This window comes from Odontesthes bonariensis, chromosome 14 (assembly GCF_027942865.1).
Source record: "Odontesthes bonariensis isolate fOdoBon6 chromosome 14, fOdoBon6.hap1, whole genome shotgun sequence".
NCBI lineage: Eukaryota > Metazoa > Chordata > Actinopteri > Atheriniformes > Atherinopsidae > Odontesthes > Odontesthes bonariensis.
Window position 1 is genome coordinate 11,210,318 of NC_134519.1, and position 15,130 is coordinate 11,225,447.

Sequence of the window (15,130 nt, forward strand, 5' to 3'; positions counted from 1 at the left end):
TTGTTGAATTTTATTGGCACAACAGTAACAACAAAGGCACTCTATCCAATAAAAGAATGTCCATAAAGGCCAAGTTAACGTTTTTGTGCTTTTGTAAATGATATGAAATCTTCACACATAATGCACATTGTTCCGCATGAACCTTTCCTGTATTTCCTCAAGGTCTTTTCAACAGGTTCCTCGTTTTACTACATTTAATTAGATTTATCCCAAACATTTAACAGGAATGATAACAAAGAAATTGAATAGTGAACATTTCCTACATAAATAAACATGTCGATAAATATTACATGTCTAACAAGGAGAAGTCAAGTATAACTCAAATAATTACCTTATTGTTTATCCTGTTTACAAATGCATGAAAATTGTGCAGGCGCTCACTCAACAGTACCTGCATCATGAACAAGTGGAACAGTCCTGAGTGAAACAAAATCTCTTCCTCATCAGCTGTACTTTGTACTTAACTTGAGCTCATCATATTGTTCACTCTATCCTACGCATGATGAGTGTGTGGAGCTTTTCAAATGCTCCTCAAACTTCATGATTAACTCCTGAAAGAACATTGATCAGTAATATTTCAGAGAGTGTACATAAACTTTACAACCTTACAGCTCTGTAGACGCACAGCAAAAACAACTCAGAAATGAGACGGGACTTTATGCTCATAGTTTAGGGCTTTATAGTCGATGACATCCTGAATGGAACCAGGATGTTCTTAGTATGAGACGTGTAGTGAAACAGGGGTGTGACGCTTGAAACCTGATTGGAGCTCACATCTAACATGTGCAATGTTTTTGTTTAGTTTGACGGTGCTAAAGGTGCATCGGAAAGATTCAACTTAATGCATCCGAGGAAATGCTTTTGATTTATAATGGATTTCCAATCCTATTTTGATATGTTTCATAATAATTATAAGTTGACCCTAACTGCTGTAGTAGGTTCCTGAATTAATGACAGTCCCTGTTGTCACTCAGATCTCAAGAAGTTTTACAATTCAGAAGCATGAATAATCATCTGAACAAACTTGACTCTTATGTATCAGTGTTCTGGCTTCAGGTCAGAGTTCAGGCTAAGTTACAGAATAAAGTTTAGACGGATTAATGATGGTGTTCTATTGGAAATGTGCAAACCCCACTTTATCAACTATTATACCCAATCCTGACACCCTCACCAGATTTTTTTCACCTATTATAGATTTGTTTAAATTTGTAAAATATAATTAGGACATAAATGTTTACGAGGAAGAAGAAGAGAGTATCAGGAGGTGCTAATCCATGGACCTTTGTGACCCTTTGTGACACATTGTTGAAGAGGTTACTCGTGACTCACCCTGCCAGTGCACTGCTTTTTGACCGGTGGTGGCTCCATACTTTATATTTTGCTCTTACCCACAAATGCTAAGGGTCAGGAGTTAAAAGTGCTTGGATAAGAACAGAATTTATGTACATGGTTTTGTCTACATGTTAAAAAATATATGAAAAAAATGCATGGATATGGTTATCTTTTTTTTATATTTATATATTCAGTCCCACTCATGTCACATGCTGCTCAAGAGAAAAACAACAGATAAGGGACGTGTGGCCATTTGACAGTAACACCTGATTCTAACATCACTACATTGGGTACAAGTGGGTAAACACACCTTTTACATTCGTCCGTTTGTGGACAGTAAAACTCTGGGTTTATTTAGACTATATGCAACAGAGGAATTAAAATGGGATTTTGACCGACCTACCACCATTTGAGTGTTTCTATCTAAAGTATGAAGCCCTTGAATGTGTGTTTTCCTTCGAGGCGCTCCACACTGCCACACAGAGAACCACAGAGAGCCCCTTCGAACTGTTGGGTCTGAAAGGGAAAGACGGTGCTCGTCCTGAAAAATACGGCTGCGTCTCATTTAAATTGAATCTTCAAACACCGAAACAGCCTGTTTATAACAGGGCTAAAAAACAGGGGTATTATCTGGCCTGCGTTTTGGGTTAAAACTTGACGCACCGCTACATATACTTATGTGAGACTAATACAGGCCCTTTAATGCAGCATCTCTCGGCCTGAAAGCATGCAGCCAAAGCTTCCATGAAGCGATGCACAGTCTCTCCACTGACGTCTCTTCTTAGAGGCCGAGGATGTCATTGAATCCCACTGGTGCCCACAGTACATGACAACCTGCCAAAGCTAATACCAGACAAGCACTTGTTTTTCCCCCAAATAACTTAGCGAGACGTTAAACACGTGAAAGCAAATTATCTTTGCTTGACGGCTTAGCCTGCATCATTCTCTGGCTTCATAGCCAGGCGAGTGTTTACTCTGGCTGGAATGAACCATCTCGACCTCCTTTTATACTTGAAGGATTCAGCAGCACCACTGAGCTGTGTCCATCAGCAAGTATTTGTGATGTACGGTGTTTGTGTATTTTGCGGTGGCAATGGAGGGTTGGATGGAGCTGGCTTGGCTTTTCAGAGCAGCATGTCTATCGGATACAGGCACACTAACCGGGATGGCTCACACAAAAAACACTGTTATACATTTTGAAGGAGAGAAAGAGTACTTTACAGCGTGACACTCGACCCAAATAGATGGTTGAACAGAAGTATTTGACATGTCTGCACATTTTTCTCCACGTACTTTAATGAAAGCGCTGCCATCATGTCGACTCTGTTTGACACACTCGTGGCACAACTGCCATGAATCTTAAATTCTGGAGGCCGAATTCTTCTCATTCCTGATAAACAGCAAGGAAGACAGCTGGCTGTAGTTAGTTAGAAGGGAAAAAGTGAGTATGAGGGTTGGTAACATATGATCAGAGAAACAGTTTCCTGAGAGTGTGCTGACAGCTGCTCCCTCAGGCGTTGGCTCATGCTCTGTTAAGCTTACGCATCTGAGCAGTTTGGGCATAGATAGCGTCCATAAAGCGACAGACTGACCCTCCACGACTCAGACATCTCAGGTACGTTGTTGCAACATTACAAGAATGTTTATAGCTAAGGTCAGTGCTGATGTTTCAGGGGCCACTGAGGGGAATCCAGAGATGCACTGAATTCTTAAGACTCGCAGTCACAGCAGCACAGTCAACAGTCGCACTATATCAAAGCCCACTTTGTTTACATAATCCTATGCAAAGCCTGGTCTTTATTACCACGAGAAGCCACAGCCATCTGTAAGCTATATCAGTTTGGGTTTCAAAAAGCCCTTCTGATTGATTTTGGCTTTTATTGTATTTCTCCGTTGAAAGCAGAGACTGTTAAATTAAATGTAATAGCATTTGACATGGGAAATGGGTAATAAAGAGACCAGGGGATGATAAATGATGGATATGTAAAGAAATCTCCAAATATTTCCTTTCTTTATAGCTGGTCAGATGCATTTATAAACTGCACAGGGCCAGCAACCATCGGTATCTCTTACTAGGTCTGGATTGTTTATGAAACCCACTCTAACAGAAACCAAGGCTGCTTGAATCTCTCTGGACCAATATGCTTACAGTACATCATCCAGGAGAGCTCCAGGTCACATGAAATGCTGAGAGAGAGAGAGCTCTTTGAAGGAAGAAGACGGCCGAGGGGGGGAGGGGGGCTCAAATACCTTACTGGGGGTTTTCAGCTGCATATCTCCTCAGAGAGATTCGGCCGCCTTCCTTTCTTCTCGTCGACTTGGCTACACTGACTCATTTGTTTCCATGTTAAGTCAGAGTGTTTGTGCACAGTCAGCACATTCCTGCACCGTAGCAACGGATACAGCTCTGCACAAAACCCGTTTAAATTACACCCCCTGAGGTGGAAACGCTTCTTTAAAAAAAAAAATCTCTGCTGTTTGTAGATGAGAAGAATTTACATGTGTTAGAAAAGTGGCCGGTTAAAGGTTATCTGCATTAACATTTGGTCTGGTCATGGAATAATTTGATCACTGTCAATATTTCCTTTCTTAAGCTTAATGATGCTTAAGAGACCGTAATGTGCTTTTTTTATGAGCCGGAAAGGAAGAAAATGGAGTTGGTTGCGTCTTACCACAGATTCATGGCCGATGACACAACTTTTAATGTTTTTCATGCTGCTGGGCACAAAAATAACTCCACAGAGCAACATGATGTCACTGAATTTTCTGAAATGCTCAACAAAAATGACAAACATCACATTGGAGGGGTGAATGGAGCCTCAGACCACTCCCAGCAAACAAGGGACATTCCCGGGATGTCAATATGACATTTACAGCATCCACTAAGTCAGCTACCGGTCGCCACTACAAAGTAGCAGGTTGTGATTTGGTCTCAGTACGAAGGACTCGGTCCTGTGAATAATGTTTTTCAGCTGAATAACTTTATTTATGGGGTTCATGGTGGAAAAGTACAGATAAAAATCAGCTCATAGAACCTTTTATCTTTTGTTTTTTTGTTTTAATCTTTGAAAGAGATAAAGATGATCAGATTTCTGTACAATATATCAGCTAGCTTGTTTTTATAAACAATATGCAGATCTTGCATTCGGTGGAGCGATTACATTAGTCCTGAAAGATGCATCTTGGGCTGCATAGTCTTAGCACTTATGCCTCACAGCAAGAAGGTTCCTGGTTCAATCCTGGCCGAGGCTTTTCTGTGTGGAGTTTGCAGGTTCTCCCCATGTTTGCGTGGGTTCTTTCTGGGTACTCTGGCTTCCTCCCACCGTCCGAAATTATGAGGATAATTGATGATTCTAAATTGTCCCTAGGTGTGAGTGTGCATTGTTGTGTGGCTCCAGCCTCCATGCGACCCTGAATTGGATTATCATGTCTATTATTAACACAGTATCGATTTATAATTTTTTTAATAATCATGGTTATCATCAGTTCTAGTATATAACCCCAAACTCAGATGTCATATTAGGTCGGAAATTTCAGAAAAAGTCGTACATTTTTTTGTCTGGAAAAATAAAGACTTCTGAAACAAATAGATGTAGGAAAAGTTACAGGCATCCAGTCCAGTAACATGCTGTAAGATTTACTTTTCAGCTGCATTAGATATGTATGTTTGGCCACTGAAAACATAAAGTATTATAATGATAATGTCTGTGTAGGCACAGAGCAGCATCCCTGTTTGAGTCGGCTGATGTCAGCCCGGTGAGCTCCTCCTCAGACAGAGGCGACGTCCAGCTTCAGGCCTTCCAGAAAACTTACAACCACCAACAGCCGGTGTTCTCCCAGCAGCAGCAAGGTACCAACAGTTAGCTCAACCACAGTCAGCGTGACATGTCCTGCCTGTTTTTAATGTTTTCATGTGTCATTGTTTCCTGTGTGGCTCTCCAAGACTGTCTGTATGGAGAGGGAAAGGTGGTTCCTCCAGTCAGCGATGGAGGCTACGAACCTGCCAGTTACTTCACAAACCCGTCCACCTCCCACGCTGCAGGTAGGAGAGCAATAGTAAGAGTGACTCTGGGTGGTTGAATAATTGCTTAGCCCCCTTTGGGAAATTAAAAGCCAACTGTTTTATCTTTCTGGTACAACAATCCGTCTGTGAGACAAAACGAATGACTGAGTGTCCTGTTCTTCTCCTCTCAGGGTTCGACTTGCTGCAGGACCTGCAGGGCCAGGCGGGGGGCGGTTACTCCATGTCTGCCTGCCCAGACGACAGCTTCCTCTTCCAGGCAGGAGGTGTCGACCGCTGTCTGAGTCAGATCTACTCCATCTACCTGGACTCGTGATCAGAAGCCTGAAGCAAAAAAAAAAACTAAAGCACTTCCATAGAAACAGACCAAAGTGCAGCACGAAGGAGACAGCCAATCAAATCCATCACCACATGTACTGCGTGTTCCAGGAGGATTTTATTATCATTGTTCTTTTTAGCAGATGCAAAAATAACTGGAGGATAAGAAACTGTGCAAACTGGCAAATATGAATGACCAAAGTCTGTCTGCAATATGGATGTAAATAGCAGTGAATTTCATATTCAGAGATGACCACAGCATTGTGATCTGGATAGAATGAGCTATAAACTTTATATTTTTCTCTCAGTCTCTCTCAGCAATGTCCGACTGAACCATGGATGATATGTCTGCCTCTACAACACAACAATTTGCAGTATAACACAGGGTTTCCCAGCCTGGGCTAAATAAGTATGTCGCCAGACACAAAAAAACAAAGCAGAAAAGCAATTTGGGCCCCAAAAACAATTAGATAAGACAATCTGTGAAGGATTAGACACAGACCAAGTTACAGAAACACGCATGATGTGACAAGTAGGTGTAAGTCACTTCATTTTAAGGTGCCATGAGCCAAAATTATCAAAATCCACGATGTTATAATGCAAAGTTTGAGGCTTAGTTTGACATTATGGGAAAAATCCTCAGTTCCAGGTTGGCCAAATGTGTCATGAGAGGCTAAATGACACTTCCAAGCTGACCAAGTTTTGCTTCTTGGTTGGTGCAGTGTAACAATCGACAATATTGCCAAAAGTGCAACATTCAGGAACCTGAACGAGGGACCGGTTTCCAGACTTCATGCAAAACTAACCAACTTCAGCTCTCTTATGAACACCAAGAAAGACAAGAACATGTTTCTGAGGATGATGAACTGTTCCTGTTAAGTAAAGTGAGTAAGTTTATTAGCTGCCAAGCTGTCTTGTATTGTATTTAAATTGCACTAAAGTGTCATTGAGCAACCACCAACTTGTTTTTGTAGTAGAAATTTGCAGAAGTAAACTGAAACAGTGCTGCTCCCTAGTGTAAATTATGGTACAGAGCAAAAGAGCTGCACTAAAGTACATTTACTTAAAAAACAGCAAAATACCCTTTTTCTTTATCTTGTATATGTGTTGTCGCTTCAGCTCGCTACCTTTACAAGTTTGTTGTACAGTTTCTGTCAGTGAGAACGATACGTGTGCCGTTTACAATAACTTCTCTGCACCTTTTCTGTCATCATGAAGACTTTAGGAAAATGACTAAACAGACCATGTTTACACTGATTTTGTAGCAGTTCAGAGATTTCTTGTTGTTCCTGAACAGTGTATAGACTGTATAAACATACATCAGTCTTTTATATCTAAATAAAAATTTGTATTTTACATTTTTAATATTTTGTGACTAGTTTCCAAATTATTTTCAGTCAGGCTAATTAGTAATTCATTACATCACCCTGTTTCAGTCTTTCATATCTAAATATTCAGATTAATGGAGCTTGTATAAAATATAATCGAAACAGTTAAATGACCTTTATCCCAATTATTTGTCATAAAGTATTTCCACCTATGTTGTGAAATAATAGTGAAGATAGAAATTAACTTGTGAGGTAATGCTGCCCCCTAGTGGTCAAATGTTTAAAACCTGAATCACAGTTGAGCACCATTTGGCCAAAGACAGTTGGCATTTCTTTCTTTGACTTTTAAGATATTTTTAACGTTATAGTTTCACAATTAAGTACTTAACAGACTCTTAAAGGCTGCTATCAATACAGTATCTGACAGTAAACGGTGGGTACCCAAAGAGAGCATGTTGAAAAAAAGAAACATTTCCATGTAAACTGGAAATTATGATTTGTGTTAAGATTTATAAACAATCACAACACAAGATGAAGTTTTGCATAATGAATAAAGGAAATGTTTCATTATTTCAAAAAGCAAATCAAAAGCAGATTATAGGCACTGATGTTAACTCTTTTTTTTAAAAAGTCAGACTTCCATGAGCTGTGTATTTCCACTGAAGCAGCATTCGGATGTGGATTTGTTCGACTCATCGGAGGCTTGCACACATAAATCAGCCTGAAGCGATTGCCAGAAATACTTTAAATGAGTGTTATTCTAAGCAAAAAAGACTCTCAGAGTCAACTTAGGGATAGATTCAAAGGTTTTATGGGGTGGTGCGGGATGCTCGAGAACACATTTGTTGGATCTGAGGCAAGATCATCTGAACAAATACAGACATAGGTGGACAGATTAAATAAGCATGTCTCCAATCAGCAGAAGTCCTGTCAGAAGAAGGCTGTCCAGTATCTCTGGACTGCTTTTCAGGGGAGGCAAAACTCATTCCAGCCTTTCACAGTGGATGATTTAAAGTCAACCTGATGCAAATCAAGATTTTAACATTGTTAAAACATCTCAATAAGATGTTTTCTATGTGTTATGAGACAAATCATGGGCCAAATCAATTCCATGGCTGAGGATTTCTGCTTCAGCTCCACCAGCTTCTCACACAGGAGGGGTCAGACAGCACCCATGCTCTATATCAGACTGGAAGAACTAAGCTTAACTGTGTGCTGTCAAGGAAATGAGAAGCTAGTGCAGGCAAAGTGGAGAAGAGATTTAAAATAAGGTCCAGCAGGGAGCCGGCAACAGGCTGACGAACGAATTATCCTGATATTAGAAGTTTTGAACAGAGCACAACTTAAACAGTCAGTGGTGGGCAGAGATGTGGACAGGCCAGATTAATATAGCCATAGATCCCAATTCACTTAAGGAGTGAATTTTTAATTTTTTAAAAGAGCAAAAACTTTTACATGTACTATTTTGGAGAACACAGGTGATATTTTAAAGGATTTTTAAGTACTGGAGCAATACAGCAGGGTATGAAACACACAGGGACACATGGTAGCGGGAACGTTCACGCCCGGAAATGAACACCAACACTGACTCAACTCCACCCTGAGTAGGAAGAAGTAGCCTTCCGTGACATGGAGGGAGCCGCACATATTAAATGAGGAAGAGAACTGCAGATCTGTGAGTGCTCACACCAGTTCATAATCATCAATCAACCAACTGACCTTTTGTGAAGAGAAACTGGAGATCTTGGAGAAAACCCAACTGGTCCAGAGGCCGACCAAGAGCTGCCGCACCATTTGTAACCCACACTTTAACCTTAAACCAGTGGGGGGGAAAGAAGAAGCAAACAAAACAAACTTTACTCATATGTGGAACAGGATGTTACAGAGGAGGTCCACAGGTAAATATACAAGAAAAACAGATTCTGATTCATACTCATCATCCTCATTTCTCTACTTGTCCAAAGATGTTATCCAGTATTTAAGAGTCCAATGGTTCCTTCTTTTTCTGAAGAAAAGATTATACTTTCCTCTAGTGTCCCAACACAATTCCTCCTTTTAGCCCTTTAAGTTGGCATTTAGTGTCTATCCAGCCCTTAAACCTGAGTTGAATCAATCTGCAAAAGAAAAGAGGCGCCCATGTTACCTGCCAGTACTCAAATAGGGGAGTAGGGTCAACAGAAGAAATGAAGAGTAGGTCAATGTCCTGTTTTTTTTCCTAAATCAGAACCTCATAGATCAGAGATTTTATGATGGCATTCCCAGCCAGCATTAAAAGCGTCTGAACCATCTCCTTGTGTTGCCTACGACAGACAGAAACACTTCCATGAAGACTTGAAGAGGATAGAAGTGGGCTGGAGACAATCCCTTTGGCCTTCTGTTGTGTTCGTGTAGAACTCAACTTTACCCACACGTGGTACAGCCCGGTACCTGCATTTGTGTTACAGTGAATGAATCTGAGCTCCAATTTGTGATGATATCTAAACATCATTGAGGTACTAAACCATGTTTTAATCACTTTTTGTACTTTATCATTCTTTTTTTAAATTAAATCGTTATCTTCCCCTTCTCCAACCCATGGCCTCTGACTTTGTAGAGTTCATTAAATACTTAATCAGTTTTATCCATCAGCCTTATATCTCATGTTTGACTTTCAGCACTGTAATTAAACTTGTTGTTGATTTAACTTCAAAATCGGAATTGAACCCGTGAAGCTGGATCACAAAAGTCTGTTCAGCCACCAGGCGGCGCTCTGTCACCGCACAGCTGCAGCTGCTCGCTTCGACTTTGCCCTGCGAGGACAAAATCTATCGTCTTTAATAAGATAAACCCCAAAATAAACATTCTGTAAGTGAACATTGAGTAAGGATTAACTTAATCAACAAGAACCCGCAGACAAACTGGAGGCTGTATTTCCACATTCCGCACGGAGGAGACACACCCTCAGATCCGGAGGAGGAGAGCTTCAGCCGGGCCGGGTAATGGGATGCAGAGAGGAGACAGGCGTGATGTTTGAACCATCCATCAGAGTTCCAGAAAGCCCGTGGGTGCAGACATGGACGCAACAGGTAAGTACTGTTTACTTCTGGGCTGCTACTACCCTAAAACAGATGTGTAGACGTGACTGAAGTAGTTTTCCTGATCTTTTTTACTTGTCAAGTCTCTGTTGTGGTCATAAACTGTTGACATTAGGCACATTTTACAGTAAGAATAACCCAGGCGCAGGAATTGATTCTGTCAGGATGTGTTTTGTGTTTTGTGCAGCGGTACAACCAGATTTTGGAAGTACTGGAGCTCATGGGTTCATGTATCCCCAGGTCAACTCTACCTTGATAAGGACATTTTTTTTACCACACATTTAACATCTTAATGGACTCATTCAGCCCTCCCTGCATATTTTTTTTTTTTTTGTGTGTTCGGTTAGTATAATGAACAGCACCTGGGTTTAAAATTAAATCTTTTGGGAACAGAGTCTCCCAAATTCCCAGAATTAGTACCAGATTTGACTCAGTTATCCTTATAAAAGGATTCACGAAACCATTATTTCAGAGGAGGCTCTGCTGGCAGAGAGGAAGTAGCTGCTCACATTGTTAGGGAGTGAGATCATCTATGTTCTCCAGATTTAAATCCTCTGTTTGGATGACAGGCCCTCACTCTCACTCTACAGCTCTTAGAAGGTCAATCGGTGTATTGTGCTCGTATGCTGTGTTACAGTCCAAAGACCAGCTCAGCTGTCTGTGTTTGACATAAATCGACAGAAACCTCACACAGGTCTCTTTTCACTTTACCCTTCACCCCTCTCCTGTTATCAAAAAGAGATGATTCCTCAGGATCTAACGCCTGACTGCGTGGACTTAGCACCTCTGACAAAAAGTCTTTAAACTTTGCTCATTTGTAGGTGTGAACATTTGAATCAAAGCATCCAAATCTAGGCAAATTTATACCCATATGTAACCACACAAACTCACCAACTTTCCTGTTCCTTCTTGAGACTGATGGAGCTTTGAATGTATCTGTCTGTTGATAGCTATCAGTTCGAACAAAAGCCTTCCACAGGGCCGCACAGCATGCAAATAATTACAGAGTTAAAGGACACCAAATGCAGCACACTATAAATAAACATAGAGCACAACAGGGGCTAAATTCACATGATAAAATCCTCAGGAAGTCGAGATTACTAAACAAGAAATGCATAGATCTGAGCTCTGCATGCACTCCATTCACGAGCAAAGGTTTTAGGCTCTTCAGATGTGTGGATTAAACCAGGGATGAATCTTATGGCCCCACATTTATTCTGCAGTAAACCTAAACATAAAGCCAAAGTGGTAAAGAACTATCTTCAGTCATAACAAAGACCAAAGATATATGGGAAGTTTTATTTCATCTTAACACATAACTAGTTTGGCTCTTATTTATGATAGTCAGTTTCAGTTTGGAAGTTGAAACGTTGAACAGTAAGAAGCAGATGACAGGCAGACCCAAACAGGAGACATGATGACACTGGGATAATGAGAGGGAGTGTGCTAAACCTGTGAAAACAAACAACCAACTTGTTTCGAGCGTGGAACAAAATGCAGTTTCTGCTGGTGGGAAATCCCTTCAAGGTGCTGAAACTAACTGAAAATGACCTTCAAAGCAAGAACAGTTGATGTTATGTTGTTTGTTTGCTTTTTTTGCTGCACAAATTAAAAAAAAAGACGCGTGAATCTGTTGTGTAGCTCTATATGAAGTTTAAAACCAGAAACTTTAATGTTTAGGACTTAAATGGACCACACAGCTGCTTGACTGTGAAAGTAATCGCTTTAAGTTAGAAACGCATTGAGAGTTCTCGCCTAACTCTGCAGGTCCCGTCAGTTTTAGTGTCTTTCAGCTCTTTCTTTTGGTTTCAGGCCTGCAGAAGAGGCTGTTGGCCGCTCCATTTGTCCAGATTTATGACTCCTTGTCTGCTGGATCACATGTTTGTCATGTCAACCAGTACATCCATTATGTCAGCAAGAGCTGGACCAATAAATCACTAGATTATTGCAGATGTATCAGCTGGCAAATTATTAACAGGAGACTGCAGCGAGAGACAAGCCAAATGTTTTTTCTTTTAAACAATCTATTTTAAAATGTGGCACTCAAAAATTATCTTGGTCACATTTCTTTAAAAACAACTATTATACAAGATTAGGATTTAAGTTCATGTGTTATAAATGCAAAGACATAATAATCCAACATCAAGTATCTGCAGAATTGGTTTGAGCTGCAGAGTTGTGGCAGTCTCTAAAAGTAGGCTTCTGTGTTTGGATTCTGCGTTCTTCATACCATCCATATTTCATCCTCCCTTATACACATTCTGGATATATTAGATCACCTCCACAAGCGGCAGATAGCAGCTCACTTCCTGCCTTTGTTCCAAAGCACTGCTGAGTTTGAAAGATAGTTCTTCACCTCACAGTTTCCATCCTTTGCATTTAACTTTGAAGTTAACCTCGAAGTACATGTTGAAACTTTATGTGAGCATGTATAAAATCAAACAACATCCTCTGTTAATGTTATTATAAATATGTCGTCGTTCCGGACACAATACACCAACAGTGAGGACTAGATGCCCAAAAAGTTACAGAATACTCAGTTTTGCACAATAATTGTAGGCTGGATCTTCTTCTTTCTTTCTTTTCAACATAAATGCTCCAGTGTTTCCTGGAGGTGCTAAGGCTCCTTCCCATGGCATTTTAATTAGTGAATTTGGCAAATTGGGTACCCTTTGGCTCCCCCTACAGTTGGGGGATTAATACCACTGTAGTAAAAGTAAATCTCATACAGCCATACGCATGAATGTGCCATCAAAAGGACGAAGGGGCTGAAGGTGATGATACAGCTTTCTTTATAACTGGAGTAAATTATGGTGTAGTTCAACTTCTACTGGCTTCTGTCGTCTTCCATTCAATGTGAGAAACTTGTTCACAACAAAGACATTTATCCAGATGTGAGACACCATCATGGTGGTCAAAGCTTGGTAAATAGCAGAGACAGTGTAAGGATCGGTTGAAGCAAACGCAGTCTCTCCCGAGTCTTTCTCCTCTTGTCTGCTTCACATGTGAGTCATTTGGGAAAGATGGGCCTCGTTTATGTCGACCACATGTGCGACAATTATGTTCAGGCAGCGCCACTTTACATACAGTAGGCTTTTTAGGAGGGGACCAGCAATCAGTTTCTTTGTGCCTTCAAAGGAGCAGTGTTTCCCACATGTTGTCGTGTCACGATCTCCCAACCAGACTCACAACAGGAAATAAACCTAAACTTTAAGTAATGATGAATGGATAGTAAAATTAAATTAAACACAATGATTCAGGTACCATCATTGTCATTTGCTTTAATGTTATTTTGTTATCAGCTAAAAAATGCGCACATGTTGCACGTTTATTGTTTGCTGATAAAGCTAAGCAAAAGGTTGGTTCATGTTTCTCTCATATCAAAATGCATTCGTGACATAGGTTAACCATTTCCAGATAGCCAGCTGAATCAGGATCCAGGTGTACCTTACGCTAATGCTTGTTGAACTCCCGCCTGCTAATAAACAGCATCACCTTCATGTGAGATTCATAGTAGCATCTGTTCCCTCTCCCACAGCCAAACACTGGACTTCTGCTCCCCAGTGATCTGTGTCACCATGCCAACTTTTACGATCCTCACAGCAACCTGGAGTCCTCAGAGAAGCTGCTGAGTTTACAAGCACGTTTACATCTCTGTTAGCCTACATAAAGTGGCTCACCGCCAGCTCTGACAGCGAGACCAGGAAGCAGGTAGGGCGAGGAGGAGGCAGAGACCAATGCTGCAGTGATGTGTGAGATGAAGTTCCTTGTTTATTTCTTCCTGTCTTTTCTGTTTCAGAAATGGTTTTCCAGCGGGCTTTTCTGATCATTTTTACATTGCTGGAGAAGACAGTGCTTGTTGATGGATGTGTTTGTCCAGCAGCCACCATTCTGTCTCAGTTTCCCTCCGAGGTTCCTGCTGAAGTGTGTTGCTTGAACTACTCTGGGTCTGCTGTCAGCCATGTGCACTGGTCTGTTCTCACCAATGAGACAAACATAGAGACCCTGGATCTCTCCAACTGTAATATCAGTTTTATTGATTTTAATGGAAAAGAGGCCTCCGCATTGCAGAAGGTTTACTTGAATCGTAACAGACTGACAGTGTTGCCAAGGCAGTTTCTTGCTGGCCAGCTCAGTCTGACTGAGGTGAACCTGAGTGAGAACCTTCTCCAGGAGCTTCCTGAGGGCTTCCTTCAGGGCTCTGACAACCTCCAGAGGCTCAATCTGCAGGGGAACCAGCTACGCTTCCTTCCTGCTGCTTTACTGCAGGTGGCCAGTCTTCAAAGGCTGAAGCTGGATGGAAACCTCTGGGACTGCTCCTGTTTGTTATTGGAAGGCCTGGATGCTGGCAGGCGGGCTAATAGGACCACCAAACTGCAGGATCTTGTGGGGAACCTGACCTGCTTCTCTCCTCGCCACCTCGCCGGCAGGACCGTGTGGTCGGTGAGCATTAATGACGTGTGTCGCCCAGCTGGCATCACAGCGCTCATCATCACGCTCCCCCTCCTTGTGCTCTCTGCCTTGCTGCTCTGCTGGTGCTGCGGGAGGAAGAGGAGGAAGAAAGAAACCCCTGCGTTCAGTGCCTCAAAGAAGAGGGCTTCCAGCACCAATGGTCAGAAACATCACAGCAAGCAGCAGCCTTCAGCTGCTGAGCAGGCTAAAGCTGGAGACTGTGGCCAAGAGGGGATCCTGAAGAACAAGCTGCTGCTTCGCCCGGCGTCCGCACTCCTGGGCAGCACCAGGGACATCTACGAAGAGGTGGAGATCAAGCTGGGCTCAGTGGAGTCTCTTCCCCCGGTCTCCTCGTACTGCTCGAGCTCCGCAGAGTGGAGGCAGGGCTCCCAGGAGCCTGACGGGGCCAGCAGGACAGAGCTGGACACAGTCAGTGTGACAGAAGTGATGAAAGACTCCGCTGACAGGGAGAAAGCTTACATGACTCAGTCCACGGAGTACTACAGTCTGGTGCCGGGCATTGAGCTGGAAGACTCGGACCACGGCGAGTATGAGAATGTTGAGCTCTCATGACACCATTTTTTTTTTTGGGGGGGGCTTTTATG

At 41.9% G+C, this 15,130-nt stretch overlaps 3 protein-coding genes across 3 annotated transcripts in view; all 3 read left to right on the top strand.

Annotated features, from left to right (window-relative positions):
* Positions 1 to 7,036, top strand: part of glis1a (GLIS family zinc finger 1a) — a 47,488-nt gene extending 40,452 nt beyond the window's left edge. The window contains exons 7-9 of the mRNA XM_075482849.1: positions 5,046 to 5,182; positions 5,276 to 5,374; positions 5,527 to 7,036. Coding sequence (XP_075338964.1) covers positions 5,046 to 5,182; positions 5,276 to 5,374; positions 5,527 to 5,669 — 379 coding nt within the window. The 3' untranslated portion in view covers positions 5,670 to 7,036. The remainder of the gene's footprint in view (positions 1 to 5,045; positions 5,183 to 5,275; positions 5,375 to 5,526) is intronic.
* rps8a (ribosomal protein S8a) overlaps positions 1 to 15,130 on the top strand; it is an 85,044-nt gene that overhangs the window by 38,819 nt on the left and 31,095 nt on the right. The window lies entirely within an intron of this gene.
* LOC142398720 (uncharacterized) lies at positions 9,881 to 15,104 on the top strand. The gene is made up of 3 exons (XM_075482845.1): positions 9,881 to 10,064; positions 13,612 to 13,784; positions 13,873 to 15,104. The coding sequence occupies exon 3, from the start codon at positions 13,875 to 13,877 to the stop codon at positions 15,096 to 15,098; it is 1,224 nt and encodes a 407-aa protein (XP_075338960.1). The 5' UTR covers positions 9,881 to 10,064; positions 13,612 to 13,784; positions 13,873 to 13,874; the 3' UTR covers positions 15,099 to 15,104.

Excerpts from the sequence above, each read along its gene's own strand:
- LOC142398720 (XM_075482845.1), top strand. The coding sequence starts at position 13,875 with ATGGTTTTCCAGCGGGCTTTTCTGATCATTTTTACATTGCTGGAGAAG.